Below are 25,256 nucleotides of genomic sequence, written 5' to 3'. Positions count from 1 at the left end.
GAGGGTCCTCCCATCACCCCTGTCACCCCCCATCTCACTCCTCCCCGTCCGCCTCATGCTAACGCACCCCCTCCCTGTTCAGCCCACACTGAGTGCCGGCCGCGTGCAGGGTCCAGTGCTGGGCCCAGCGAGGCCTGGGTGGAGAAGGCCATGCCCTCCTGGAGCCACAGGCCGGGACGCAGCCCCAGTCCAGGCCAAGTGTCAGGCAGAGGGTGGGGCCGGGTCGGCTCAGGCCTTAGGGCCCTTGCTGTGTGCCCCCCTCTGCTGGTGACCACAGGGGCTGGGGGTTTCAAGCAGGACCCTGAAGGAAGCACAGTGAAGCTGAGGGGATGGAGGGAGTGGAAGAAGGCGGTCCTCCTCACAGAAAGGCGGCTCGTGGGAGGGTGCAGCGCTGGAGGGGGCTGGTGGCCTTCAGGGCTGTGGAAGGGCGAGAAGGTTCTAGAGGGTAGAGTAGAATTGATCCATGAGCATCCTCGAAGGCCTGGCTAAGGAGGTTGGACGTCTCCACCGTCTCCAAGCATTTCTTGCTTCTTCACGCCTCCCTGCCCTTTGTGCATGTCATTGTCGCTGCCTGAAGCGCCCTTTCTCCCATCTCTGTCTGGCAAACTCCTGTTCATCCCTCAAGATCCAGTTCAGAACTGCCCCCTTTGTGAGGCAAAGGGGAAAAGAGGTAGCAGGCATTTTTACCCATGTCCTTGTATTTGCTCTGCTGCCCTCCCACCGGGGCTGTAGTGATGGGGGAGGGGCCATCTCCATTTTGCAAATGAGGAAACTGAGGCTCAGAGATGTGAAGGCCTTTGTCCAAGGTCACACAGCTACCAAGTAGCAAAGCCAGGATTGGAGCTTGGGCAGCAGCTCTCTCCCTTCCTTAAGCTGCTCTCCCGGGGGGAGGGGGCTTTCCCAGCTCCCCCCGCCCCCTTCTGTCTGAGTCCCAATGCTGCTCCAGTTCTCTTATGGTTCCGGCTGTTTGTATCTCCCTCCCCTCAAACTGGGAACTCCTTGAGGGCTGCTCTTGGGCCTGCCACATTTCTGCGTCCCCCATCACCTGTTGCTCAGCACCCTGTGGGTGCCCGGGTGGTGATTTTGCACGAGATGAGCGAACACTCATAAAATAGCCACCATCTCTGGTGCCTCAAGTGTGGGCCTGTTCTCGTGCGGAGCAGTTGTGTTGTTTTATTTATACAGCACCACAGCCCTGGAAAGTGGAAATGCTTACTTGCTCCATTTTACAGATGAGGAAACTGAGGCCCAGAGAGGTGAAGTGACTTGCTCAAGGTCACACAGCTAGTAGTGGCAGAGCTGGGAGGGGTAGGCATGACCCCGAGCCCTTGGAAGAGGAACTCCGTGGAGGTGCAGAGGAGCCAGGAGGAGGGAAGGGCCCGAGCTGGGGAGGATGCCTCAGGTTAGAGGCTTTGAAGTACTGGAGGATCTCAACCAGCAACGATGGGAAGAGTGTCTCAGGGGGTCACAGCTTGAGCAAAGCTCTCAAAACTTTGATTCTGCCTCTTTCACTCAGAGTCAGAGGGCAGCCCTCACTTCTTCCTTTGTCCAGCCCCTTCCCTTCCTTCTTCCTGCCTTCCGTGATGGGCTGGGGGCTGCCAGGAAGTGATGGAGTCCCATCCGTGGGAAGCCCTTGGGTGGCAGTGAGGCAACCCAACTGGAGGGTGGGGGAGGATGGGAGTGGATGGGGAGCCCTTTCTCACATCACAAAGCTCAGCTGCCCCTCTGGGAGAGTTGGGGGCTGGCATTAGAGGAAGAAGAGGGATAATGGGATGGGCGGGGAGAGGCTTAGTGGAAGATGGGCCACCCACATTTGAGGTGCTCATGTCTCATACCTGACCCAGGGACCACCCTGCATGTCCTTCCACTGTTATTGCTTAAGGTCTATTATTGTGAACCCCGTGCTCCAGCCCCCCTCCCTGTAGGAATGAGGGACTTTCTGAGTCTAGCCTGTGACTGGGCTGGGAGTTGGGGAGGGAGAGCTTAAGGCTGAGCCTGTCTGTTGGGGTTTGGCCAGGGCTGGCTGGGTTGGGGTCCTCACAGTAGCAGCCTGGAGCCCGCAGTCCCTGGATCTCCATGCCAAACGGTTCTGCTCCTAGAATCCTGGGTGCTGTGTGGTCTTGGGTCCGAGGAAGCCACTGGGGTCTGAGGTGTGACTGCCCTGAGCCCCTGCCCCGGTGTCTAAGTCTCCAGGAGGCAGAGCCCCTCTGGGTCTGACTCTGGGATGCTTCCTAAATTGCCCTTTCCTCCTACTCAGACTATTCCAACAGCTTCTCTGGGGGAGTGCTCCAGCAGGCACTGACTTCTGTCCCCTTGCCCTGAGCACTCCAGTTCTACTTCCCACCATGGGGTGAGGGATCCCTTCCTGCCCGCCTCACACGACTTGCCTTGGCCTCACCCTGCTCTCTCCCCACCAACCATGGGTCCAGGCCTCAGGGCTCGGAAACTTGACTGCCTGGGCCGTACCCAGCTGCCCTGGCTTGCCCGTAATCCCCAAACGGCTCCTCTGGCCAGTCCCAACGGCCCAAATGAGTTAAATAGAAGGACCCAAACTGGCATAACGTCCCAGGTTCCAAAGCTGCCACACTCCCAATCCACACACCAGCCTGAATTAGCCACAGGATTAGGCTCCAAAAAGAGGATCCTGAGGCTCAGAGAGGTGAGGTCAGTAGCGTGAAGTCACACAGCTAGTGAGAGCAGTTGGGATGTAAAATTGTTGCCTGGGGACTCCTGGTCCAGTGCTTTCTCCTCTTGCCACATGTGGGAAGGTGAGGGGTCAGGCAGGGAATGTGTGATTCCCTTCCTTCCCTCTTCCTGCCTATCTGATAGGAACCAGGCCCCAGGGAAGGTGCCAGATGCAGTACATCTGCTCAACCTGTTAGGTTTACACCGCTGTTACTTCTGAGCCGGGCGCAGATCGGTATCCCCACCAGACTGGACTGATCTGGGAAGCTATGGGGCCCTTCATTGTGAAGGCAGTCCCTGGTCCTTGGCTGAGACAGCCCACAGCCACCTGAGGCAGGTTTGAGCCTCTCAGACCATTGGCATGGGAAGATGGGGATTGATATCTCTGTTTCATAGGTGGGCAAACTGAGGCTCAGATGATAATCACAGTAGTCGGCTTACCCAAAGCCTGGCTTGATGCTGACTGATTTTGTGAATATTATCTCCTTTTTACAGATGAGGAAACTAAGACCCAGAGAGGATAGGGTACTTGCCCAAGGTCATACAGCAAATCCTTATCGGAGACTGGAACTGAGCTGCTTTGGTTTTTAAAAACATTTTTGAGAGTGGGGAGGAGTACCACAGAGTTGCAGATTTAATTGTTTTTCTTTTTTTAGCCAAATCAAGATACTAACAGCTCATGCACGCTGAGCACCTACTATGTGCCAGGCCCTGTGCCGGTATTTTACATCTTCAGAGGGAGGCATGAGTATCCCCTTCCTGCAGATGAGGACCAAGGTCCTGCAGGGCCAAGGTAATGCAGCCTGCAAATGGTGAGCTGGGCTGGCGCCAGGATTCTCTGATTCTGGCGCTCAGGCTCTGAGATACCTCTCAAGCTGGGGCCAGGCTGAAGGTGGACCTTGGATCCTTGGTGAGATTGCAGTGCACCTCCATCCCTGCCCTTGTGAAATAAAACCCCCAAACTGGACTGTGAGCCCAAACTCACACATGGGCTGATGTTAGGCAGGTGGAGGCTCTGCTGGCAGAAGTCTGGGTAGTGTCAGCAGAGCTGAACCCTCACCCTTGCTTCTGGGGCCCTGCTTGGTTGGCCCCTGGGCACATGCTCCTGCCGGCCTTCCACTGTGAGTGGGTGGCTGGGGGCTTCCCAGAGGCCAGCCAGCTTGCACACTCTGGCTTTGTCAATCTGCCTCATTTTGCAGTCTCTGACCTAGACCTTGGCCCAGTCCTGCTGCCTCTTCCTCCATCTTCCCCTGGTTTCCCTGAGGGTCTCTGAGCCTCTGAGAGGCCTGGGGAGGGTGCAGGGGTCCAGGAGGCCTGCTGTGTCTGGCTGTGGGCACACAGGGGCCCTGGTTCTCACCCTTGCTCTGCTGTCGATTCGCTGTGTGGCTTTGGGCAAATCACCGCCCTTCTCTATGCCTTATTTTCCCCCTTGGTGAAATGAAGACTCGGGACTGGAAGATCTCAGCTCTTCCCTGTGATTTGAGTCCTTGCTGTGTAGCCTTGGGAAGTCTCTGCCCCGCTCCGTGCCTCAGTTTCCCCAACTCTACAAAGAAAGTGCTGGGTTACTCCAGCCTGGGTGCTGTGTGTCCTTGGGCTGGTCCCTAGACATCTCTGAGCCATAGTTTCATCATCTGGGGGGCTGAGGCCTGCCTTCCTTCTTAGCAGGGTGGCCTTGAGGGTCAAATGGGACAGAAAAGTGTGGATCCCCCACCCCTTGTGGGTGCACACAGAGAGGTAGATGGAGGGCCTGGCCATCTTTAGGCTCTTTCCTTGAGGCGGGCCTCGCCCTCTTACTCCAGGGCCCTCCCTCTCCCGCAGAGACCCCCACGTGAGCTTGTGCCCCCGCCTGAGCGTGCGTGCGGTGATCTCACAGCCAAGTCAGACCGCACAGCCCCAATCTCTCTCTCTTCCCCTCACTCCATCCAGAAGGGACCCACACTCTCTGGTTGAGCCTCGGCCCACCTGGCTGGGCCCCTGTCTCTGGGATGCTCACCTGTACTCACCTGTTCTCAGAGAGCTCCCCCAGCCCCATTCTCTCCTGGCCTCAACTTCTCCATCATCAAAATGGACTGAAGAATATAGGTCAGAGGCAGCTCAGAAAAACCAGGAGCCAGGGATCTAGGTTCAAGTCCAGACTGTGGCTGTGGGCAAGGGCCTTTCTCTCTTTGTGTCCCGGTGATGGGGAGTGGGGGAGCACGTCCTGCTTGCTGTGTGTCTTCTCAGGGTTGTGATGAGGTCAAAGGCAGCCTTGGATTGAGAAGCTCAGCAAGGTATCAAGCCCCGCTGCACCCTGTAGGAAAGGCTTCCTTCTCATTTGGGAGTTAGGAACCTGGGCCTGGCTGCATGACGTGACCTTGAGCAGAGGCCTTTGCTTCTCTAGCCTCAGTCTTCCCATCTGCACAGTGGGAATGGGAGGGGGCTGGACCCTATTTCCCAGGCAGCCCTTCCCATTGGCCTCTCCTCCCTCCCCATAGACCCTCTCCCTGTCCCCTTTGATTGCTTTGGATGCGAGGCCCTAGTGGCTGCCCCGCCTTGTCCCCCCTCCCCCGTCCCCAGCACCGCCTGGCGCTCAGCTCTCTCCCTCGCTCTTTCTGCCTCTCTCTCTCTCACCACCCCCATTTCTGCCTCTTCTTTCCTGTTGGGCTCTCGCTTTCTCCTCCCTCCTCTGTGTCTCTGGACCCCCGCTCCAGCCAGACCTGGTTCACATTCAGATGGCTGCAAAGGTACTTCTGCCCCCTCCCCACTCCCACCCAGACCCAGGGGACCCGCCCTGCCGGGGGCTCTTCCTGCCCATCACCCTGTACCCATCACCTCCTCCTCCTCCTCCTCCTCCTCATAGGGCAATTAGTGTAGAAGGGCCCTGGGTACTGGGGCTCTGCCACCTCAGCTCCCTCTGACACCACTCGCTGTGTGACTTTGGGCAAGTCCCAGCCCCCTCTGGCCTCAGTTTCCCCCATAGATGGGTAGGCTGCAGGAGGAGGCCTGTAGTTTTCAGTCAAGGAGCCCTGTGGGTGTGACCCATGATTTGTGACAAAGGCAAGCATTGCTCTAGTTTGCAGGGCTGGCACCTGGATTGTCACCAAGCCTCCAAAGAGCCACCCCTTGCCTCCACTCAGGTCTTACCAGCTCCCAGGCGTGGGCTTCCAAACCTCAGGACTTGGGGAGGCTTTGAAGGTCTGATTTGACATCCATCTCAGGAGGAATCTTCTCCTGTTACAACTTGCTTGCTCCCCAGAGACAGGGAACTCCCTCCCTCAATCCCAAGGCAGCTCTTGGCATCTTGAGACTGCTTGGTCTATCTGAAGGAAAGCAGATCACTTCCTGTCCCAGGACTCTGCCCCATGAATTCGGGCCTTGTCATCTGAGTCAGCTTTGGCCAAGAGGCATCTGGGGTAGGGAGGGGAAGAGTCCCAGGCCACCTCGGCCTGGCAGCTGTGAGAGGCCTGATCCCACTGTTCCCTGCACCTCACTCAGCCTCAAGAGCCCCCAGCACAGCCCCTATGAAGATTGCAGGCATCGGGGTCCATTGCTGATGGTTCCCTTCTCCTTTGCTCCCTCCCTCTCCCCCTGCTCAGAGAGGGAGACTGGTGGCTGGCCCACTCACTCAGCACAGGACAGACGGGCTATATCCCCAGCAACTACGTCGCGCCCTCCGACTCCATCCAGGCCGAGGAGTGAGTATCGACTCTGGCCTCCTGCTTGCTTACCATCGATGCCAGTTCAGAGCTTCTCTCCTGGGCTAGAGTGGGAGGTTTGGCTGCCCAGGGCCCCAGCCACATCCCAGGAAGAGGCACTGTGGGTGGGCGGAAGCCTGGACCACCAGCACCATCCTCCTCCCTCCCGCCCCAGGTGGTACTTTGGCAAGATCACCAGACGGGAGTCAGAGCGGTTACTGCTCAATGCGGAGAACCCAAGAGGGACCTTCCTAGTGCGAGAAAGCGAGACCACGAAAGGTATGAGTGCCTCTGCTGACCAGTGGGAACTGAGCCTTTTGTGGGTTATTTGAGCTGGGTATTGTGGAATGAATAGGAGTTTGGTATATGGAGTGGGGTGGGAAGAGCCCTCCAGCTAGAGAAAAAGACAGGATTAAAGGCAGGGAGGTCCATTTGAGGAACACTGAGTCACTCTGGGTTGACCAGAGATGCAGCAAAAGATGATGCAACAGGTGCAGCAAAAGAGGCCAGCCTCTCTGGCCTCAGGTTCCTCAGGTGAGGAATGGGCACAGGTTGTCAGGGAGTCTGAGGGTCACAGAGCAAAAGGCTGTTCCCAGGGAGGGTGCTGATGCAATGGGCCCCTCTCCTTCGCCTTCTCCAGGGGCCTCAGGGGCTGGACTGGGTGCTGGGGCCTGGCTTTGCCCTTCCCCCAACAGTCCTGGCCTCTCTTCCTCTCCTGTCCCTCCCCGCCACCAGAGAATGATCACCCCTTTCTCTCCAGCCCCTCCGCACGTGGGTTGCAGACTCTCCATCACCATAGCTACGAAGCTCCCGCTTCCTGTGGGCCTGGGGCTCAGTGGGAGACGGGAAAGCAGAGCATCCGTGTCATGTGTGTGCATTTACGAGAGGTCATGTGGCTGTGCATGCCGTGTGTGGGTCCAGGCATGTGTGTGCACATGTGGGGGTGGAGTTGTCTGTGGGTTGCTGTGTGGGAGTGAATTGTTATGGGTTTGTCCTTGTGCCCAAGGGCCTAGGGAGTGTGGACCTGTGTGATCATGCAGCCACTGGACACGGGCATGCCTGCGTGTGTGCACATGTGGTCAGGGCTTGGCCTTAGACTCAGGCCTGTGGCTTCTATATGCACATGGCCTGGCCATCTGTAGAAAGTCATGGTTGTCCAATGCAGGCTTTAGAGACCCAGGTATGGGTTCAAGTCCCAGCTCTGTGCCTGACTTGCTGGGTGACCTGAGGCTAGCTGCTTTCCCTCTCTGCACCTCATTTTCCCTTCTTTACACTGGAGATTGTAACCCCCACCTGAGGATTGTCCAGAGGTTTTGTGGGCTGTGGGGACTGGGCTTCTAGTATGATGCCTGTGTGCTGCTTCCCGAGAAAGGCCTTCTCTGGCCGCTGGAGCCTCCTCCCCTACCCCTGGGGCTCAGCCTTGTTCCCTGATGCCACCCCAGGCATCTCTTAGGCTCAGGTTAACAGGCCTAGCCAGGCCTGTTGGGCAGAAGGAAACTTTTCCAGCCCAGAGCTCTTCCAGGCTCAAGGGAAACAGGGAGGGGGCCACTGGGATTGGCCCAGCTTAGCTTTGGCAGTCTTCAGGCCACACCCAGTATGTGGTCTTCTGCCCAGGATCGCCTCAGCCTCAGCCAACCACTGGCTCCTGCCTGAGCCTGGAGTCTTCAGGAAGGGGCAGGGCCCGGACAGTGTGCCCGTGGGCAGACCCACAAAGGGGAGGCAGTTAGGCCAGGGACACACAGCCACTTGGGACCATTCCTGTTAGGCTCCCTGCCAACATTTATCGAGCACCTACTGTGTGCCAGGCCCTCTTATATGTAGTCTCATTGAATCTCCCCAGCAGCCCGGGAAGTAGCCCCGTTGTGCAGCGGAGGAAACCGAGGCCCAGAGAGGGCTAGCCACTTGCTCAGGTCACACAGTTGGGATGCACACCTGGGCTTCAGAGGTCTTGCTAGGGCCAAGGGTTCATGGAAAGGCTCTCCGGTCAGGTGCCCCTTTGTCATTTGGCTCTGCCCCAGTGGCCACCCCAGAACTGGGTGCTCAGAGACAGGCTGGCCCAGACCTGGCTCTGCCTGTGCCTCCCTGCCGTCCCGTGTCGGGTAGGTGTGCTCAGTGCCGTGGCCCATGGGTGGGTCGGCATGGTGGTCACGGCTTCTCTTTGGCCTGCCCTGCAGGCGCCTACTGCCTCTCGGTGTCTGACTTCGACAACGCCAAGGGCCTCAACGTGAAGCACTACAAGATCCGCAAGCTGGACAGCGGCGGCTTCTACATCACCTCCCGCACCCAGTTCAACAGCCTGCAGCAGCTCGTGGCCTACTACTCCAGTGAGTGCCGGGCAGGCCTCCCAGGCGGCCAGCTGGGCGCGGGGGAGGGTAGGCCCTCGGAGAGCATGGGGGGGTCTCCACCTATCCTATGAGCTGCAGACCCTGAGGAGGGGGGCCTCCGTTCCCCTCCCCCCTTCTTTCTTTCCCCTTTCTCCCTCCTCCCACCCCGTCTTTTTTCCTTCTCTCCTCCCTGTTTCCCCTCTTCCCTCCCCCAACCCCAACCTGCCCCTCTGTCCTCTCTCCTCCGCAGCTGCCTGGTGAGGAGGGGGCTGCCTGGAGGAGTGAGCCGGGAAGGAGGGGGCATAGGCCGGTGTCATTTGTCCCTGCAGCCTTAGGACCGGTTAGAACTGGTTACCGGGAGACAAGGAGGGGACGGACGGCTCTATCGATTGGATCGGATCGTAGCAGAGAGCGGCGGGCAGGCAGGGAGCTCACATGCGCAGGTCGTGAGCGGGGCCAGGCCGAGTGTGCAGGAGTGTGGCCGATCCATCTGGATGTTCAGGGCTGCCCGGCTGGACTGAGGCGTCATGGCCTGGGTGCTCCCATGTGGACAGCTCTCTGTGGGTGTCTGTGGGCCTGTGGCCGTGGCCTGGGCGTGCAGGTGTGGCCTTTCCTGAGAGCGCCTGCTACTCCTCCTCTGTTGGCTAGGCCTCCCGACTCCCTCTAGGATCTGCCACCCCGCTCTGTCCCCTTGGCCACCACTGTAGGGTTCATTCTGAATCCCGTTCCCCCAGATCAAACCCCTCCAGGGTTTACCTTGGAATTTTAGGATAAAGACCCCCCATGTGGCCTCCGAGGCCTTGGGTAGTCTAAACCTGGCTGGCCTCCCTGCCTTACCTGGGGCCCTCCTTCCCCCAGTCACTCTCCAGCAGCCCCCTGTCCTCCTTTCAGTTCCTCCAACCCAGGGGCTTATTTCTCCCTCAGGGCCTTTGCACATGCATGAAGCAGTGTGCCCTCTGCCTGGAGGGCTATTTTCCCGAGTCAACCACTCACCCTCCTGCAGATCCAAGCTCAGGTGCCGCTTCCTCTGGGAAGCCTTCCAGGATGCCACCCAGCCCACCTGCTATTGCATGCACAACTCTCCTCTGTCACACTCGTGGTCCTGGGAGGTGATTAAGGGAAGTTGGGTGTCATCCTGGACTGTGCACTCCCTGAGGGCAGGGTTCCACTGGGTCCCTGGCACCTGCCTAGGTAGCCCCCGCTTAAAGTCTGATGAATGAATAAATGAATGAATGATTCAGGGAGCAGATGCATGAGGCGGTGAGGGCCTGTGTCGGGGACGGTTGTGTACACACAGGTATGGATGCCTGGCCTTGGGGGTGTCCTGTGCCTCCCCGAAGCCTGTGTGCATACAGAGTGTAAGTCTACACACACACACACACACACACACACACACACACACCGCGGGACATGGAGACCGCAGCATGGACACCGGGCCTGAACTCCACCTCCTTGCCTCTGTCTTCAGAACACGCTGATGGCCTGTGCCACCGCCTCACCACTGTGTGCCCCATGTCCAAGCCACAGACTCAGGGCCTGGCCAAGGACGCCTGGGAGATCCCCCGGGAGTCGCTGCGGCTGGAGGTCAAGCTGGGCCAGGGCTGCTTCGGAGAGGTGTGGATGGGTAAGGCTTTGCCCCGGCCCCGCACACCCCGCCATGTGCCCACCTGCGAACCAGGCAGATGTCTGTCCAAAGTGGCAGCTCAAGGCCCCATGAGTCCCCCAGCCTTCGACTCCACGAGTCCCATCACCTCTGCTGAACAGTGGGCCCTACTTTCAATATGGAGCTCCCCCAGTGGTGGCTGACAGCAAGTTGGGGTGTAGACCGCCACACCTCCGCACACCGTGGTACCTGTTTACCCAGAACTGCTCAGGGCTGGGTATCGTGACTCCCCAGTGACATGCAGTGTGGCCTGGGCTGGGTGGCTTCACTCTGGAGGTCTATTTTCCCGAGTCAACCACTCACCCTCCTGCAGATCCAAGCTCAGGTGCCACTTCCTCTGGGAAGCCTTCCAGGATGCCACCCAGCCCACCTGCTATTTGCATGCACAGCTCTCCTCTGTCACACTTGTGGACAGAGCCTCGATCTTCCCAACTGTAAAATGGGGCTGGTGATAATAGGACCCCCTGGTGGGGTTGAGAGAACGCTGGCCCCGTGTGGGTCCACATGTTAGCTTCAGCTGTGGGAAGAGAAACCCCCGCTCACAGAAGGAGTACAGGGTCTGGCATGTTCCAGGCGTGTTAACGATCTCCCGTCTAACTCTGGAGAGACGGCCAAACTGTCCTTGAAAACAAATGCCACGCAGCCCTGACAAAACCCAGGCCCCCTTCTGCTTTGGTTTCTGCTGACACTGGAGTTGCGGAGGCAGCGGTGAGGCAGACCTGGCTGTCGTGAGCCTGCGTGTCCGGCGGGAGGGGTGGGGGTGGGGGGATGACCGTATGCTATTTTCAAGGTGGTTTCATCTGAGCCGCAGTATTCACTTGGCGTCACCGCCACCACTTCCCTCCTTTCAGAGGAAGAGTTGATGGAGGAGAGCAGAGGGGGTTTCTGGGTGGCAGCACTGCAGGGACAGAGGCCTGCAGGCTGGAGGTCAGGCCAAGTCAGGAAAGGGGAGGCTTTGAGCTGGGGAGAGGGGAGGGGGATGAGAAGCCAGCTCCCAGGCACAGGCACAAAAAGAGGACGTGAGCAAAACCTGAAAAATCCATGGCGTCAGCCATTCCTGTGGCTGCAAAACTCATTCCTGGCTTGGGCGTGCGGTGAACAGTCAGTGGGGGAGGCTCCCGTTCCTCCCTGGATGATCCAGGTAGACTCACGAAGTGCCTGGTACGCATGCCCAGAGGGCCTGTGCCGGGAAGGCCACAGACAGGGGCTCGAGCCCCAACTCGCACCTGGAGGCCCAGAGATGGGCAGGAATGGGCCCAAGGTGCCTCAGGCCCGGCTGGGACAAAACTCAGATTAAACACACTGGTTTAGAACACAGCTTCCCCTGAGGCCTCACAATTTAAAAACCAGATAATAATAAAATGACAGCTGCAGCTATTATTAACTGTGTCCTTACAGTGGGCTTGGCCCGGTGGCTAAAATCTCATTTAATCCTCAGTCAGCCCACAGCTGGATACTATAGCATCCCCATTTTCCAGATGAGAAAATCGAGGCTCAGAGAGGGGAACTGACTCACCTATGGTCTCACTGCTGGGAGGAGGCAGAGGTGGGAGCCAAACTCCTGCCAGACTGACCTCCGAGCCCTTCTACTTAGTGTGATGCCTTACTGTTTGGGGAGTGTGGCTTGAGACAAGCTCTTCTTCTGGTGGCCTTGTTCTGAGGCCGGCTCTGTCTCACCCCCGCCCCCACGAGTACATGCTCCATCTGCTAACACCTGGACCACCCAGAAGGAACATGACTACCCAGGAGAGGGCAGTTGAGTTGGAACCACGGTCCCCCAACTCTCAGATGAGTGTGCTGCTTTGGGGGACATTTCTAATAATCAGCGTCCGAACAACAGCTCTTGTTTCTTGAGCGTGCCCTGTGTGAGGAGCGTCCTGCCCATTTGCAGATGGGGACACTGAGGTCCAGAAAGGGGCTGGGCCTTGGCGGGGCTTGTCACATGGCCTGGGAGGCCAGAGCTGAAATTGGTACCCAGGCAGGCAGATCCTGGTCCCTGTGGGGTGGGAATGGGGGTCGTCCCCTGAGGCAGCCTGCACCCCTTTCCATGCAGGGACCTGGAATGGCACCACCAGGGTGGCCATCAAAACTCTGAAGCCCGGCACGATGTCTCCGGAGGCCTTCCTTCAGGAGGCCCAGGTCATGAAGAAACTGAGGCATGAGAAGCTGGTGCAGCTGTACGCGGTGGTGTCTGAGGAGCCCATCTACATCGTCACGGAGTACATGAGCAAGGGTGAGGCCTGTGTGATGGCACGGACACATGGGTGGCCCCTGGCTGGGGTCCTCACAAAAGGGCAGGTGGGATGTGCTTCACCTCCCACCACATCTAGAGCATATGCCTTTAAAGGTGGAATGAATGGAAGGAATCAACTTCCCATGTCAATGGAAAGTTAAACCAAAGGTTTCCTTTCTCCGTTCATTTTGTTTTTAATGATTTCCCACAATGCATCTGTGTCCCCCCGTTTGCTGGTTTTGTAAAGCCATTTGCCATTCTGGGGCTGGAAGGAGAACTCCCTGAATCCTCCAGGCTGAGCCACATCTGGGTCAAGTTCCTGGCTTGACTTTTACTTAGTTTTGAAATTAATTATTTTTCAAAATTCCACTTTTTGGAGGTATAATTTACATGTGAAAAAATACACCCATTTTAAGTGTCCAGTTCGGTGAGTTTTAACAAATGTGTATGCTGTGTATCTCTTACCACAATCGAGATATAGATCGCCGTCACCCCAGAAAGCACCCTTGTACCCCTTTGCAGATAGTACTCTCCAGCGCCAAACCCACACAGCCACTGATGGGCTTTCTGTCTTCATAGAGTTGTTTCTCCTAGAATTTCGTATAGGTAAATCTTTTACATCCGAGGGTTTTCCTTCTTGTTGTGTGTGTCAGTAGTTTGTTCTTTTTTGTTGCTGAGTAGTACTCCGTAGTATAGCTGTGTACCACAGTTCTGTTTGCCTAGAGGCGGACATTTGGTTGTTTCCCATCCTCCTTACCTTTTGAGTGACAAACACAGACTTTATTCAGAGATGGGTTTGCACAAAATCTGCTGTGTGGTTAAAGTGAGGCCGGCCTGCCCCGGTGGACAAGATCTGGGAATCACTGCTTCCTGGCTCAGGGAGGACAGGGCGGGGGCTAGAGCTGCTTCCTCTCTCTCCAGGGAGTTTGCTGGACTTTCTCAAGGGGGAGACGGGCAAGTACCTGCGGCTGCCTCAGCTGGTGGACATGGCTGCTCAGGTGAGTCAGCCCCTCCCCGCTCCCACCCCTGGCCTCGAGCTCTCTGACCCACCTGGCTCAGCCATGTCTGGCCTCTTGACCGCCCCCTCCAAGGACCTTGTCTTGATTGCCCCACACTCACTGATCTCATCCCAGGTATTACTGGGACCACTTACAGGTGCTGTGAGTGGTGGTTCAGGCAGAGGAAAGAGCCCTTACCTGGGCATCAGGAGTCACTGACTTGCCATGGGACCTCAGACCTCAGTTTTCTTCTCTGTCAACGTTAGTCACTCATCAAACATGTATTACTACTTGCTTGCTGTAGGCAGTGCTCAACAACTACTTTTAAATTTAATCCTTAATACAATCAGGTGGTAGAGATGGCTATTATTCCATTTGACAGATGAGAAAACTGAGGCTCAGGGAGGGGACTTGGGACAACAGGCAGGACCTGACACTCATCTGTGTCCCTGGGAGCATCTGGGGCCTCTTTTGCGTGGTCACCCCACTTCCCTGGCTGCATCTTGTCTTGTGCCTCCCCTTTGTCCTTTTCCCTATGCTACCTCCTCTTGCTGGGCACTGGTCCTGTTTTTGTGCCAATAGTATTTATTGTAAATTGACTTCATTGCCTGAAGAACTGGGAAGGGTGGGGCATTTGGTTGGCTATCCACTCCTGGGGATAACACCACCCCCTGGGCATGTGCCCTGTGATCTGGGAAGGGCAAGGGGTGGCCCCTGAACCAGGCTCCTGGGTTCTGCCTACAGATCGCTTCAGGCATGGCGTACGTGGAGCGCATGAACTATGTCCACCGAGACCTCCGTGCTGCCAACATCCTGGTTGGAGAGAGCCTCGTGTGCAAAGTGGCTGACTTTGGGCTGGCTCGGCTCATTGAAGACAACGAGTACACAGCCCGGCAAGGTGGGCAGGCTCCCGGCAGATGCCGTGTGGCCGTGGGGAGTCACACCCCTTCTCTGAGCCTCAGTTTCCTCCTCTGTCAAGTGGGGATAAGAATGGTGCCTATCTGGCAGAGCAGTCATGACGTTCTCCTGAGCTCCCCCGACCCTTCTTGGTCCTGCAGGTGCCAAATTCCCCATCAAGTGGACGGCTCCAGAAGCTGCCCTCTATGGCCGGTTCACCATCAAGTCAGATGTGTGGTCCTTTGGGATCCTGCTGACAGAGCTCACAACAAAGGGACGGGTGCCCTATCCCGGTAAGAGGGCTCCCCACAGCCCATCTTAGGTCCTTCCGCCCCTGCCCTGGTGACCCCTCTGCTCAGGTGACCTTGGGCAAGTCAAACCCCATCCAGGGCCTCAGTTTCCCCATCTGTATAACAAAGAGGCTGACCATCTGATCTTAGGCTCTGTCTTTGGTCAGGGCTCCCAGCCTTGGGGAGGGCCTTACCCACGGTCACAGCCACCCTCTCCGAGGCTGGAAGCCCTCTTTGCTGTCCCCATCAACTCCCCTCTGCGCACAGGGATGGTGAACCGCGAGGTGCTGGACCAGGTGGAGAGGGGCTACCGGATGCCCTGCCCGCCCGAGTGTCCCGAGTCTCTGCATGACCTCATGTGCCAGTGCTGGCGGAAGGACCCAGAGGAACGGCCCACCTTCGAGTACCTGCAGGCCTTCCTGGAGGACTACTTCACGTCCACCGAGCCCCAGTACCAGCCCGGAGAGAACCTATAGGGTGTGGGCTACAGGGCCAGACTGCCTTCTTGGCTTGGATCCTGAGCTGGGTGGCCCCTGACGTGGGGTCTTGCCTGCCTCTGCCTGCCCGACCCCCGTTGATCCTCTCTGTGGGGCTGAATTGCCAGTGATGAGGCCCCTCCCTCTTTTGTGGCATGGAAGGGCTTAGGGCTTGGGGCCTGGGGCCGCCCTGGGGGCGGGGTCCAAGGCTGGCACAGTGACTGTGCCCCGGCCCCTGGCCAGCTGCACGCCTCCTCCCTGCGTTCCTTCCTGGAGCTCTGCGCGTCTCAGCAGGAGGAACTGGGAAGAAGGGCTGGGCTGAGGGCACCCTTTTCTTAGCCTCAACCTACTGCACGCACTGGCCCTTTCCCACTTCCACGCCACCCCAGGTCTGTCTGCAGAGCTAGCCAAAGAGCCTTTCCAAAGAGGAGTGATGGGCCACTGGCCCTCGGCCTGCCTGCCACCCTGCCCCTTGCCATCCATTTCTGAAACGCCTGTCGGTGGAGGCTGCTGGGTCCAGCCCCCTCTGCTGTGGCTCCCAGGCTGGTGAGGCCTAGCTTGACTTGATGCTGGTGGGGGTGGGTGGGGTGGACACCTCCCTCAAACCCTGCCCTTCTTAGACCTGAGGGATCCTTAGAGATCTTCAATTCCTTGTCCCCATACTACCCATGGGGAAACTGAGTCCAGAGAGGGGACGTGTCTTGCCCGAGGCCACAGAGCAGTTCAGGGTTGAGGCGAGATTGGAACCTGGTGCTCCCTCTGTCTTCCTCAGGAACCAACAAGATTGTCCTTGGAGGCACTGTGGACAGACTGGGGCAGCCCAGGGGACAAGGGGCCCGAGGACGGGTTAGAGATAGCAGAGAGTCCTGCTGCCACTGCTTGCTCAGTGGGCTGTTGTGGGGGGAGAGAGTGGAGGTAGATGTGGGGCTGAGCTAGAAATGAAAGGTACAAGGGTAGGGAGGCAGGTTTCAATCAGAAGCTGGGTGGTTTGACCTTTGGAGCTAGCCAGTCATGAAAGGGAGTGAGCTCACCGGCTCTGGAGGCAATCCAGCAGAAATAGAAGATCCAAATGATTGGGAGGCCCTGGCCTCAGGAAGGAACCCCAGGTCCTCCTTCCCCCAGTTTGTCCTGTGTCATTTCAACGCCTGGCCCCTGCTCTTCTCCCCAAGTTGGCACCCTTAACTCGCGAGTACGGAAAGGAGTGCCTAGACTGGGGTGATGAGGGAGGACTGGGGTGTCTATTGCCACACACCAGGACTGGCTGTGTGCCCTCGGGCAGCCCCTGCTTCCTTCTCTGGGCTGCAGTGTCTGCCTCCATGTGTGGCCATGGCCTCTGCAACTGCTCCACTCCCGTCCAGACCCTGTGGCCTGGCATCACGTGGTGAGCGCAGCCCATGGCATCAGGAGACCGTGTTTTGGCCCTTGGGCTATGTGGTGGCTTCTCCCTGGACCTCAGTGTGTCCTTCTTAAATGGGGCAGCCAACAGTTTGTAGGCATCTTGCAAAGGGCCCCTGTGTGCGTGTGTGTGTGTGTGTGTGTGTGTGTGTGCGCACACGTGTATGTTCCTCCATGTGTGTTCATATTTAACATGTAAAAACGCCCCCTGCTCTGTCCCCCAGACCTGTTGTACATTTCACCCACAGCCCCCCATCATAGCAATAACGTTCCCGCTGCCAGGGGTTCTCGAGCCAGCCAGGCCCTGCCAGTGGGGAGGGAGGCCAAGTGGTGCCTGCCTATGAAATTTCAACTTTTCCTTTCATACATGTTTATTACCCAAGTCTTCTCCTGTCCTGTCTCCTTCCCAGTCGAATCTGGACTCACTTACCCCAGCGCGCTCCCAAACCCCCTTCTGACTGCCCAGTGTCCTTTGTATAAGGTGTCCTAATACTGTCTTTTTTTTTTTTTTTTTTAAACAAACAGTGTTTTGTAGATTTCAGATGACTATGCAGAGACCTAGGGGACCCCCGGCTCTGGGCAGGGCCTGGGGTTCCTGCGTTCCATGGCCGAGGCCTGTGGGGGGAGGGGGGATTTGGAATTGGTTGTAAATACTTTGCATATTGTCTGATTAAACACAAACAGACCTCAGAGTTTGGTCAGAGGTTTCTTGAGTATCTATTGTGTGCTGGAGAGTGAGAGGGGGTGGGATGTGAGGACAGACTGTGTCAGAGGGGCCTTTGTGCAGGCAGCGTTGGTGACTGGAGGGCTTGAGGCCAGAGAGGGACATAATCAGATTGGAGATCTCTGGAATGTGGCTGTGTGTGCACATCCATCCCTGAGTTTGGGGAGTGACTGTGCCTGGCAGAAACCTTGCTTGTGTCTGAGATGCACCAGGCGAAGCCCAGGGCTTGTGAGCAGGAAGTGTGAGCAGTTGAAGACTCTTTGCCCTGGGTGGATGGTGGCAGTTGACACTCTGGGGGCCCCGCAGGGCTGTCAGGCTCTTGTGGAGTTATGGATGTCCTCACAGGGAGATGTGGCTGTGTGCATGCTGTGTGTTTCCCAGGAGTGCTGGGCTGCGTGGGTGGGGGGCTGGTGAGACTGGGTTAGCAAAAGCCCTGGGCATTCTGGAGAAAAATCCAAAGACCCTTCCTCTCCTCCCTTATCCCCTCCACCAAGGCACACAATCTGGGAAGTTCATTTGCAACAGTCTATAGGAAGAAATTTATTTTATATCAGATCACACACCGATCCATGTAAGTTACCTCTGGTCGTAGTAACACTGTTTAATCTGTATAATTAAAAACAGATTTCAAAATCAGGATGTTTCTCTGTTCACTGTTATTTTCACAAGCCAAATACTACAATGTCCGGTCAGAGTGGACACCTGGAGACCCCATGGGTGTACATGTGTCTTGGGAGCAGAGGCTGGAGCATGGGTGTGAGTGTGCGCTCGTGGGTGTGTGCCTTTGCGCTCACTGGGGTATGCGTGTGGCCCTGTTTGCTCATGGGTGTCTGTGTTGGTGTGTGGACACGTGTCCAGGTGGCCTGTGAGTCTGGATGCCCAGATGTGTGAACCTGTTTTTCCTGGCCCTGTGTGCAGAGATTTGTGTGTACTGCGGGGACACCACTCTAGGTGGTTCTGCCTGAATCTGTGGGCTCCCTCGGGGGCGCGGGCCCCGATGTGTGTGGCGGGACTCTGCTTGTCTGCGCGGGGCAGTGTGTGTGTCCGCGTGGATGCCTGTGGGCTCAGGGCGTGCACGGGGCGCCGGCCGCTCCGCCAGGGCCCACATGCACCGGGGGGTGCAAGGACATGTGCGAGCAGCCCAGCCCGGAGACGCGCCCCAGCCCCGGCGGGGACAAAGCGCTCGTCCGCGCTACCGTGGCGGGTCGGGAGTGCGCCTGCGCGGCGCTGAGCAGCGGGTCCAGCCGAGACCTCTTTATCTCCATCTCTCGCCGGTCTCACCAAGTGATTCAATGCGTGTGTGTCTCTCTGCCTCCTCCGTCTTTGTCTCTCTTTGTCTGTGCCTCTTCAGCTCTCTCTCTGGCTCTCTGGCCCTGGCTCTCTTGTCTTCACAATTTTTTGTGTTTCTTTCCTCTTCCCTAAACCCCCTCCCCCCGCACTAATTGGTCTTTCTCTGTGTGCTTCTGATTTTCTGTCTGCGTTTCTGTGTCTGTTTCTCACTGTTGCTAATTTCTCTTTTTCTCTGTGCCTCGTGGCCATCTCTATTTCTCTAGTCTCTCTCTCTCTCTGTGTCTCTGTCTCAGATTTTATTTCCTTATCAATCTCTGTACGGCTCTGGTTCTCCTCCAGACCCTCTCACACCTCCGTGCCTTTGCCCAGGCTGTTTCCACGACTTAGAGTGCCCTTTCTTTCCTCTCTGCAACCTGGCAAACTCCTCTTCATCCTTCAAAGCATCTCAAAGGCCACAGACCACCTCTGGGCGCTTTCCCTGACCCCCTGGAACTTGCAAGGGTGGTCACAGCCGTTCACACAGCTCCTCCCCTAGAATGAGAGCTTGAGGGGCTGGGGAAATTCTGGCTGATGCATCCAGATCTGGCCCACCGGGGTGATGTCTGATCAGAGAAGGGAGGCAGGAGTTTGCTCTGTCTCTCCTACCTATTGTCTCTGGCTCCACTGGTTTTGACTTCCTCACTCTGGGCCTCTGTTCAGTTTGCTTTTGCTCAACTCTTCAAGAGAAGGAGCGAAAAGGCGAGTGACGTCTACTCTGCTGGGACCACCATCTCACTGCCCCTCTGCCTGCTCCCCCTTCTGCTGCCCTGTTCAGTTTCCAGCCCACTTCAGGTGATTGGAGACCCTGGGACCCCCTTGTCCCGTCTGCCTTCCCTTCCTGGTTTCAGTGGGTTTTCTCATTCTACATGCATTTTTTTTCTTTTTGAGAAAAGTAAGATGATGTTTGCCCCCATGGGAAAAAAATTCCTTATAGTAGGGTAGGAAAGATACAGAAAAGCACATACAAGAAGACGGTAATTTGTGCTCTCTACCCCCTCCCTCCCACCTAGAAAGGATGGGGCAAGTTTCTGGGTGTGTGTCCATCCGGGCCTGTCGCCTGTCCTCTGCCCACTGGCTTCAGTGTCTCCTTGTCTCTCTCTGAGTGTGTCTCTCTGTCTCTCCATCCTCTGGCCCGTAGGTACTGGCTGCCACTCTGGGTTGCTGGCCTATCGATTCTTTCAGATATTCATATGTAAAACTTATATTAAAGGTGAACCTTGAGCCCCATCCTGCTGCAGCCCTGCTCGCCCGTGTGAGTGCACGCGCTTGCCTGTGGATCTGTGTCAGGCCCTCTGTGCCAGCTCTTTCTCAGCCCCCTCCCTGCCTTCCTTTCTCCATGGTTTCATTGACCTCCCTTCCACCAGTTGCACTTCTAGTGTGTGTAATGTGTGTGTGATGTGTGCAGCGTTTGGGGCACGTGTGTGTTCCTGATCCTTACAGGCTGCGCTCCATGCTGCTGTTGGTCTCTTTGCTCATCCTCTGCTCCTTTCATCTCCTCCCTCCCTCCTAAAATTCCAACTAGACCTTGTGCTGGACACACACACACACACACACACACACACACACACACATACACGCACACACATGATCGCTCGTCTTTTTCTCTCATCTCTGTCTTCTTTTCCCATTTTTCTCTTGGGGGCTCCAAAAAGCTGTGGTTTGCAGAGAGAAAAAGAGAGACTGACAGAGACAGAAACACAGAGATAGAGATGGAGATGGGGGGGTGGCATGGGGGTGGGGGAATCAGGCTGGGAGATGGAGCTCTGTCCGTCTGTCTGTCCATCCCAGTCTCCCCAGCCCTCCCTCCCTGGGGCTTTTCCCACCCAGTGCTGGGCTGTGCTTCCCTCAGAGTATGTCCCGTGGGATCCAGGGCTCTGCCTTCTGTCCATCTGTCCAAGCGTCTGTGTGTCTGCCTCTGCCGCCACACCTCCCCCTTGCTGTGGTCTCATTAAATGCCCTTCTCTTTCTCTGATTGTCCTGCGTATGTGTGTGTGCGTGGGTGCGTGTGTCTGCGGCTGGATCTCTGTGTGAGTGGGTCTGTCTCTACCTCCCACCTCCAACTTCCTGCAATTTTATTATATATCCTTCTCTTTCTTCTTCCCTTTCTTGTCGCCCTCTCGGTGTGTGTGCATCTGTGTACCTGCATGTCTGCGAATGAACCTCTCGGCCACCCCCTTTCCCCTTCCCCGGGATTCCTGGGACTTGGCTTCGGGGGTCACTTTCTGCTCACTCCCCATCCTGGCCCCAGACTCCCTCCAGCCTCTGCCTCAAGGCCTCCCTCCTGGACAGTCTCCCTGGCGACTATCTCCTGGACACCTCACCTTTGACCCTCCAAACTCAACTCATCTCCTGTCGGCTCCTGCCCGCTCTGGGGAGGGCCCCACCATTCAGCTTCCAGCCCTGGGCCGCACTTACCCTCACTCTGCCGTGGCCTTCCTTTTTTTCTTCCCACCTCTGGCCCTGCTCAGAATCCTTTGTCTCCGGTGTAGGAAGCCCCATCTCCCTCACCTGCCATTCCAGGCCTTGCCAGGCTGGCTTCAGTTGCCCGTGGCACCCTGACTGCCTGACACGTCTTTCCTTCCTTCAGCCTGGACATCCACCTCCTCTGGGAAGGCCTCCTGATTGCCCCTTCCCTGCCTTCCCTTGGCTCCAGCACTCCCTGCAGTAGGGTCCTTCCTAACCTTGGCCTCGTGTTATGCAGTCCCAGGCTGGGCACCCAACCAGGGCCCCATTATGACTTTCATGGGCCCTAGTCAGCTTTGCCTTCATGGACCCCTTTCTCCATAAAAAATATTTTTAAAAATTCTATTTTATGACAATATTGATATGAAGTTGAATATATTAACATTATATATGAAAACATTTTCTTTGAGTTAAAGTTCATTTTTCTTCCGATTTTAAAAGAAATTAAAACATTTTTCATGGGCACCTAAAGGTATGGTGGGCTGTAGGTTTACTGAGTGCCTTCTCTGTGCTGACCACGGGCAATGGCTGTTGGGAGCAGTCTGTGTGTCCTCTGCACATTCCACCCTCTCTGAATCTCTCTTCCTCTGGACTCTGCCCCCTGCGGACTGCCCTTGACTTCGTGTGAGTGCATCAAAGCCACATGATGTGTGTATCACCCGGCCTCCTGAGTCTCTGTCCCTCTCTGTCCATTTCTCTCACCCTAACAGGTTTGTCCCTTGCTCTGGGGTCCCCTGTTCATTCATTCATTCCCCCAACAAACATGCGTGGCCCTGGTGTCTACGTGTCTGCTGGGGAGCAGGGATCTGGCTCCCTGTCTCTCTCTCAGGCCTTCTGCCCTCCCAGATCTTGGGGCTTGTTGAATTTCCAATGTGGGCTCTCCCCCTGTAGCCCCCTCCCCTTGCCATGAGCTGGGGGTGGGTGTTTCTTTTCATTCCCTGACCTCTTCAGACTCTTCATAAAGCACTCATCATGGAGCAGCTGCCCCTGCCCGGCCGTGTGTGCATGTGCGTGTGTGTTTGCCTGTATCTGCAAAATGCATCACCGCCCCCCCGACTAACCCACCAGCTCCCAGGGCTCTGCCCCACCCCCATACCTCCATCTAGATTATTCCAGCTGTGCCTGCCCCATCTTGCCGTCCCCCTCCAGGGCTCTCCCCCCCTCCTCCCTCCTCAGCCTTTTCCTTCCACATTCATCCTAAATGCCTTCCAGCTTTGCTCTCACTCAGGTGTGTAAGCATTCATTGAACACGTTTCCCGTGCGCACCTACTGTATGCCTGACCCCGGTTGGGGGTTAGGGGGTCAGGGGGGAGAAAAATCTGCTGGGGGGCAGCCATGGACAAGGCACTTAGTGTCCAGAAGGACAGATGAGCAGAACAGATGCAGAAAGGCCCATGGTCCCAGTAGAGACGAGACGGGGTCCTGAGCTTGAACAAAGCGTCTAGGAGGGCTCCCCTGAGGAGTGGGCTGAGTGCGGGCCCGAGGGCAGCAGGTGGAGAAGCGGGGCGGGGAGGGAGGGTTGTGGCCGGGCGGGAAGCACTCCAGGCAGCAGGACAGCCATGCGAAGGCCAGGAGGTGGGAGCCAGCGGGCTGGGGTGGGACAGCCACCGAGTCATCACATCCCCTCGTTTCTCTGCCCACCCCCCATTCTCCCCTTTTCTAGGGGGTGTGATTGTGTGCGGGGGAGTGAGCGAGAGGGAGACAGACAGACTTACAGACCAACACCGGGAGAGGGCGAGAGAGGTGCACGGAACTCCGCTCTCCCTGCTTCTCTCCAGCTTGCTCCTTCCCCCTTCTCTCTGGGGCTTCTTGAAACCTTGTCTTTTCTCTGGGCTTCCTGCAATTGTTTATGTATGCACACACCTGTGTGGTGTATGTATGGCGTGCATGGGCCATGTATATGTTGTTCATGTAATATAGTGTGTGTGGTGTGTGTGTGTGGTGTATGTGTGGTGTGTGTTGTGCGTGGTGTGTGTGTGGTGTGCGTGGTGTGCGTGTTGTGTGTTGTGTGTGTGTTGTGTGTGTGGTGTGTAGTGTGTGTGCGTGGTGTGTGTGTGCGTGGTGTGTGTGGTGTGTGTGTGGTGTGGTGTGTGTGTATAGTGTGTGTGGTGTGCGTAGTGTGTGTGCATGGTGTGTGTGTGCGTGGGGTGTGTGGTGTGTGGTGTGTGTGGTGTGCGTGGTGTGTGCGTGTTGTGTGTTGTGTGTGTGTTGTGTGTGTGGTGTGCGTGTGGTGTGTGGTGTGTGTGGTATGTGTGCGTGGTGTGTGGTGTGTGTGTGTAGTGTGTGTGGTGTGGTGTGTATGTGTAGTGTGTGTGGTGTGTGTAGTGTGTGTGCATGGTGTGTGTGTGCGTGGGGTGTGTGGTGTGTGGTGTGTGTGGTGTGCGTGGTGTGTGCGTGACTTCAAGGCAGTCTGGGAACCATGTCTTTAGTTTTTCAGCCTCTGCACAATAGAAAGACACATAAGAAAAGGGTTAACTAGAGGGAGAGTAGACCAGTCTACCAAATCTGCTGTAGACTGTAGATGGCTGTAGATTGGGTTCCCCTATGAACAGTTTCACAGTAAACATACCTGTAATGTGGCTTTGTGGATTTCTACTTCTATTCCTGAGGAATAGGGTCCCAGGAGTAGAATTTCTGGGACAAAGGATATATGTATTTTTAAAAATAGATCTTGCCAAATTGCCTTCTGAAAAGGTTGTAACACTTTACATTTCTGCCAGCCATGTGTGAGAATTGCCTTCATGCATACCACGCAGTCAGCAATAGGAACGATGGCTTGGTGTGTGTGTGGTGTGGTGTGTGTGTGGTGTGGTGTGTGTGGCGTGTGTGTAGTGTGTGTGCATGGTGTGCGTGGTGTGTGCATGGTGTGCGTGGTGTGTGGTGTGTGTTGTGTGTGGTATGCCTGGTGTGTGTGGGGTGTGTGGTGTGGTGTATGGTATGTGTGTAGTGTGTGTGGTGTGTGTGTGGTGTGTGGTGTGTGTGGTGTGTGTGTGGTGTGTGGTGTGTGTGGTGTGTGTGGAGTGTGTGTGGTGCATGTGGTGTGGGGCGTATGGCATGTGGTCCCTTGCTGACCCCCTGGCTGCTCCCTGAATCCAGCACGGGCTGTGCTGAGGGTCCCTCCCATTAATTCAGGCATCTTTCTTTCATTCATTCATTTCATTCATTCCTTTGCTTGCTGTGTCTTAAAACCCCAATCTAGCCGGTCCTCAGAGGCAGCCCTGGGTGGCCTGGGTGGCCTCTCTTCCTCTGCTGATCTTTCTCTGCCTCTGTCATTTGGCCTCCATCTCTGTTTTCTCCTTCCAAACTCCCTTCTCAGGGTCACTCCTTTGGTTGTAGACGTCTGTGTCCTTCTTGCATTCGTGTCTGTCGGTCATCTCTCCATCCCCCCCTCCGCTGCCTTTCTCCTTTTCTCTCTTTGTTTTCCTGTCTTTCTTTGTCTCTGTGTCTGTGTCTCTGGCTTTCTTTTTGTTCTGTTCTTTCTTTGTCTCTTTCCATCTCTGCCTCTCAGTTTTAGCTTGACTCTACGTGTTACCTGCATGAATTCGTTTTTCTGCCAAGATGTGACTGCACAGTCGTCTGTGTGCGTGTGTGTCTGTGTCCCACAACATGTCCCCCCATTTGCTTACCCCCACCCCAGCACTTGTGCAGGGTCCTCAGGCTTGTGTGTGTGTCCGTGTGGCCAAGCCAGGGTCTGGCTCCTCTGACCCCTGAGGTTCCGGCTCTCCTGTCCCTGTGGCTTGTCGAATTCCCAGTGTGGGCAGCTGCCGCCTCCCTTGCTCCAGTCTGGGGGGTGCCTGCCATCGGCTGGGGGCTTTGTTTCCTTTCACACCCCCGGCTCTTCCTAGATCACTCATCGTGAAGCAGCTGCTCCTTCCCCGGCTGGAGTGTGTGTGTGTGTGACACAGAGTGACTAACAGGGGCACAGTTGCGCCCTGCCCGGACCCCCTCTCTTTGGGGTCCTCGGCTGTTGTGCTCATTCTCTGAGTCGTTTGCATGTGTCCCTATGTTCAGTCAACTCCCTGAGCCTCTCCTGTGCCGGGGGTGATTGTGTGTGGCCACCCTGTCTCCAAGGCAGTTCTGAAAGCTGCCCTGGCCCTGTGCGCCT

The 25,256-nt window shown here is 56.5% G+C and overlaps 1 protein-coding gene across 15 annotated transcripts in view; it reads left to right on the top strand.

Annotated features, from left to right (window-relative positions):
- The window catches only part of SRC (SRC proto-oncogene, non-receptor tyrosine kinase), a 61,636-nt gene extending 43,663 nt beyond the window's left edge, over window positions 1-17,973 (top strand). For 6 of the 15 annotated variants that reach the window (XM_055089901.1, XM_028498413.2, XM_028498411.2 and 3 more), the window contains 12 exons: window positions 5,376-5,408; window positions 6,261-6,359; window positions 6,535-6,638; window positions 7,120-7,227; window positions 8,534-8,683; window positions 10,152-10,307; window positions 12,400-12,579; window positions 13,102-13,185; window positions 13,501-13,577; window positions 14,322-14,475; window positions 14,636-14,767; window positions 15,032-17,973. In XM_055089901.1, coding sequence (XP_054945876.1) covers window positions 5,376-5,408; window positions 6,261-6,359; window positions 6,535-6,638; window positions 7,120-7,227; window positions 8,534-8,683; window positions 10,152-10,307; window positions 12,400-12,579; window positions 13,102-13,185; window positions 13,501-13,577; window positions 14,322-14,475; window positions 14,636-14,767; window positions 15,032-15,240 — 1,486 coding nt within the window. In that variant the 3' untranslated portion in view covers window positions 15,241-17,973. The remainder of the gene's footprint in view (window positions 1-5,375; window positions 5,409-6,260; window positions 6,360-6,534; window positions 6,639-7,119; window positions 7,228-8,533; window positions 8,684-10,151; window positions 10,308-12,399; window positions 12,580-13,101; window positions 13,186-13,500; window positions 13,578-14,321; window positions 14,476-14,635; window positions 14,768-15,031) is intronic. The other 9 variants (XM_055089913.1, XM_055089904.1, XM_055089905.1 and 6 more) reach the window with 9 other exon arrangements.
- The last annotated feature ends 7,283 nt before the right edge of the window (window positions 17,974-25,256 follow it).

Source organism: Physeter macrocephalus, chromosome 14, assembly GCF_002837175.3.
Source record: "Physeter macrocephalus isolate SW-GA chromosome 14, ASM283717v5, whole genome shotgun sequence".
Lineage (NCBI taxonomy): Eukaryota > Metazoa > Chordata > Mammalia > Artiodactyla > Physeteridae > Physeter > Physeter macrocephalus.
Note: the sequence above shows the minus strand (reverse complement) of the source record. Positions and strands in the feature narration are given on the sequence as shown.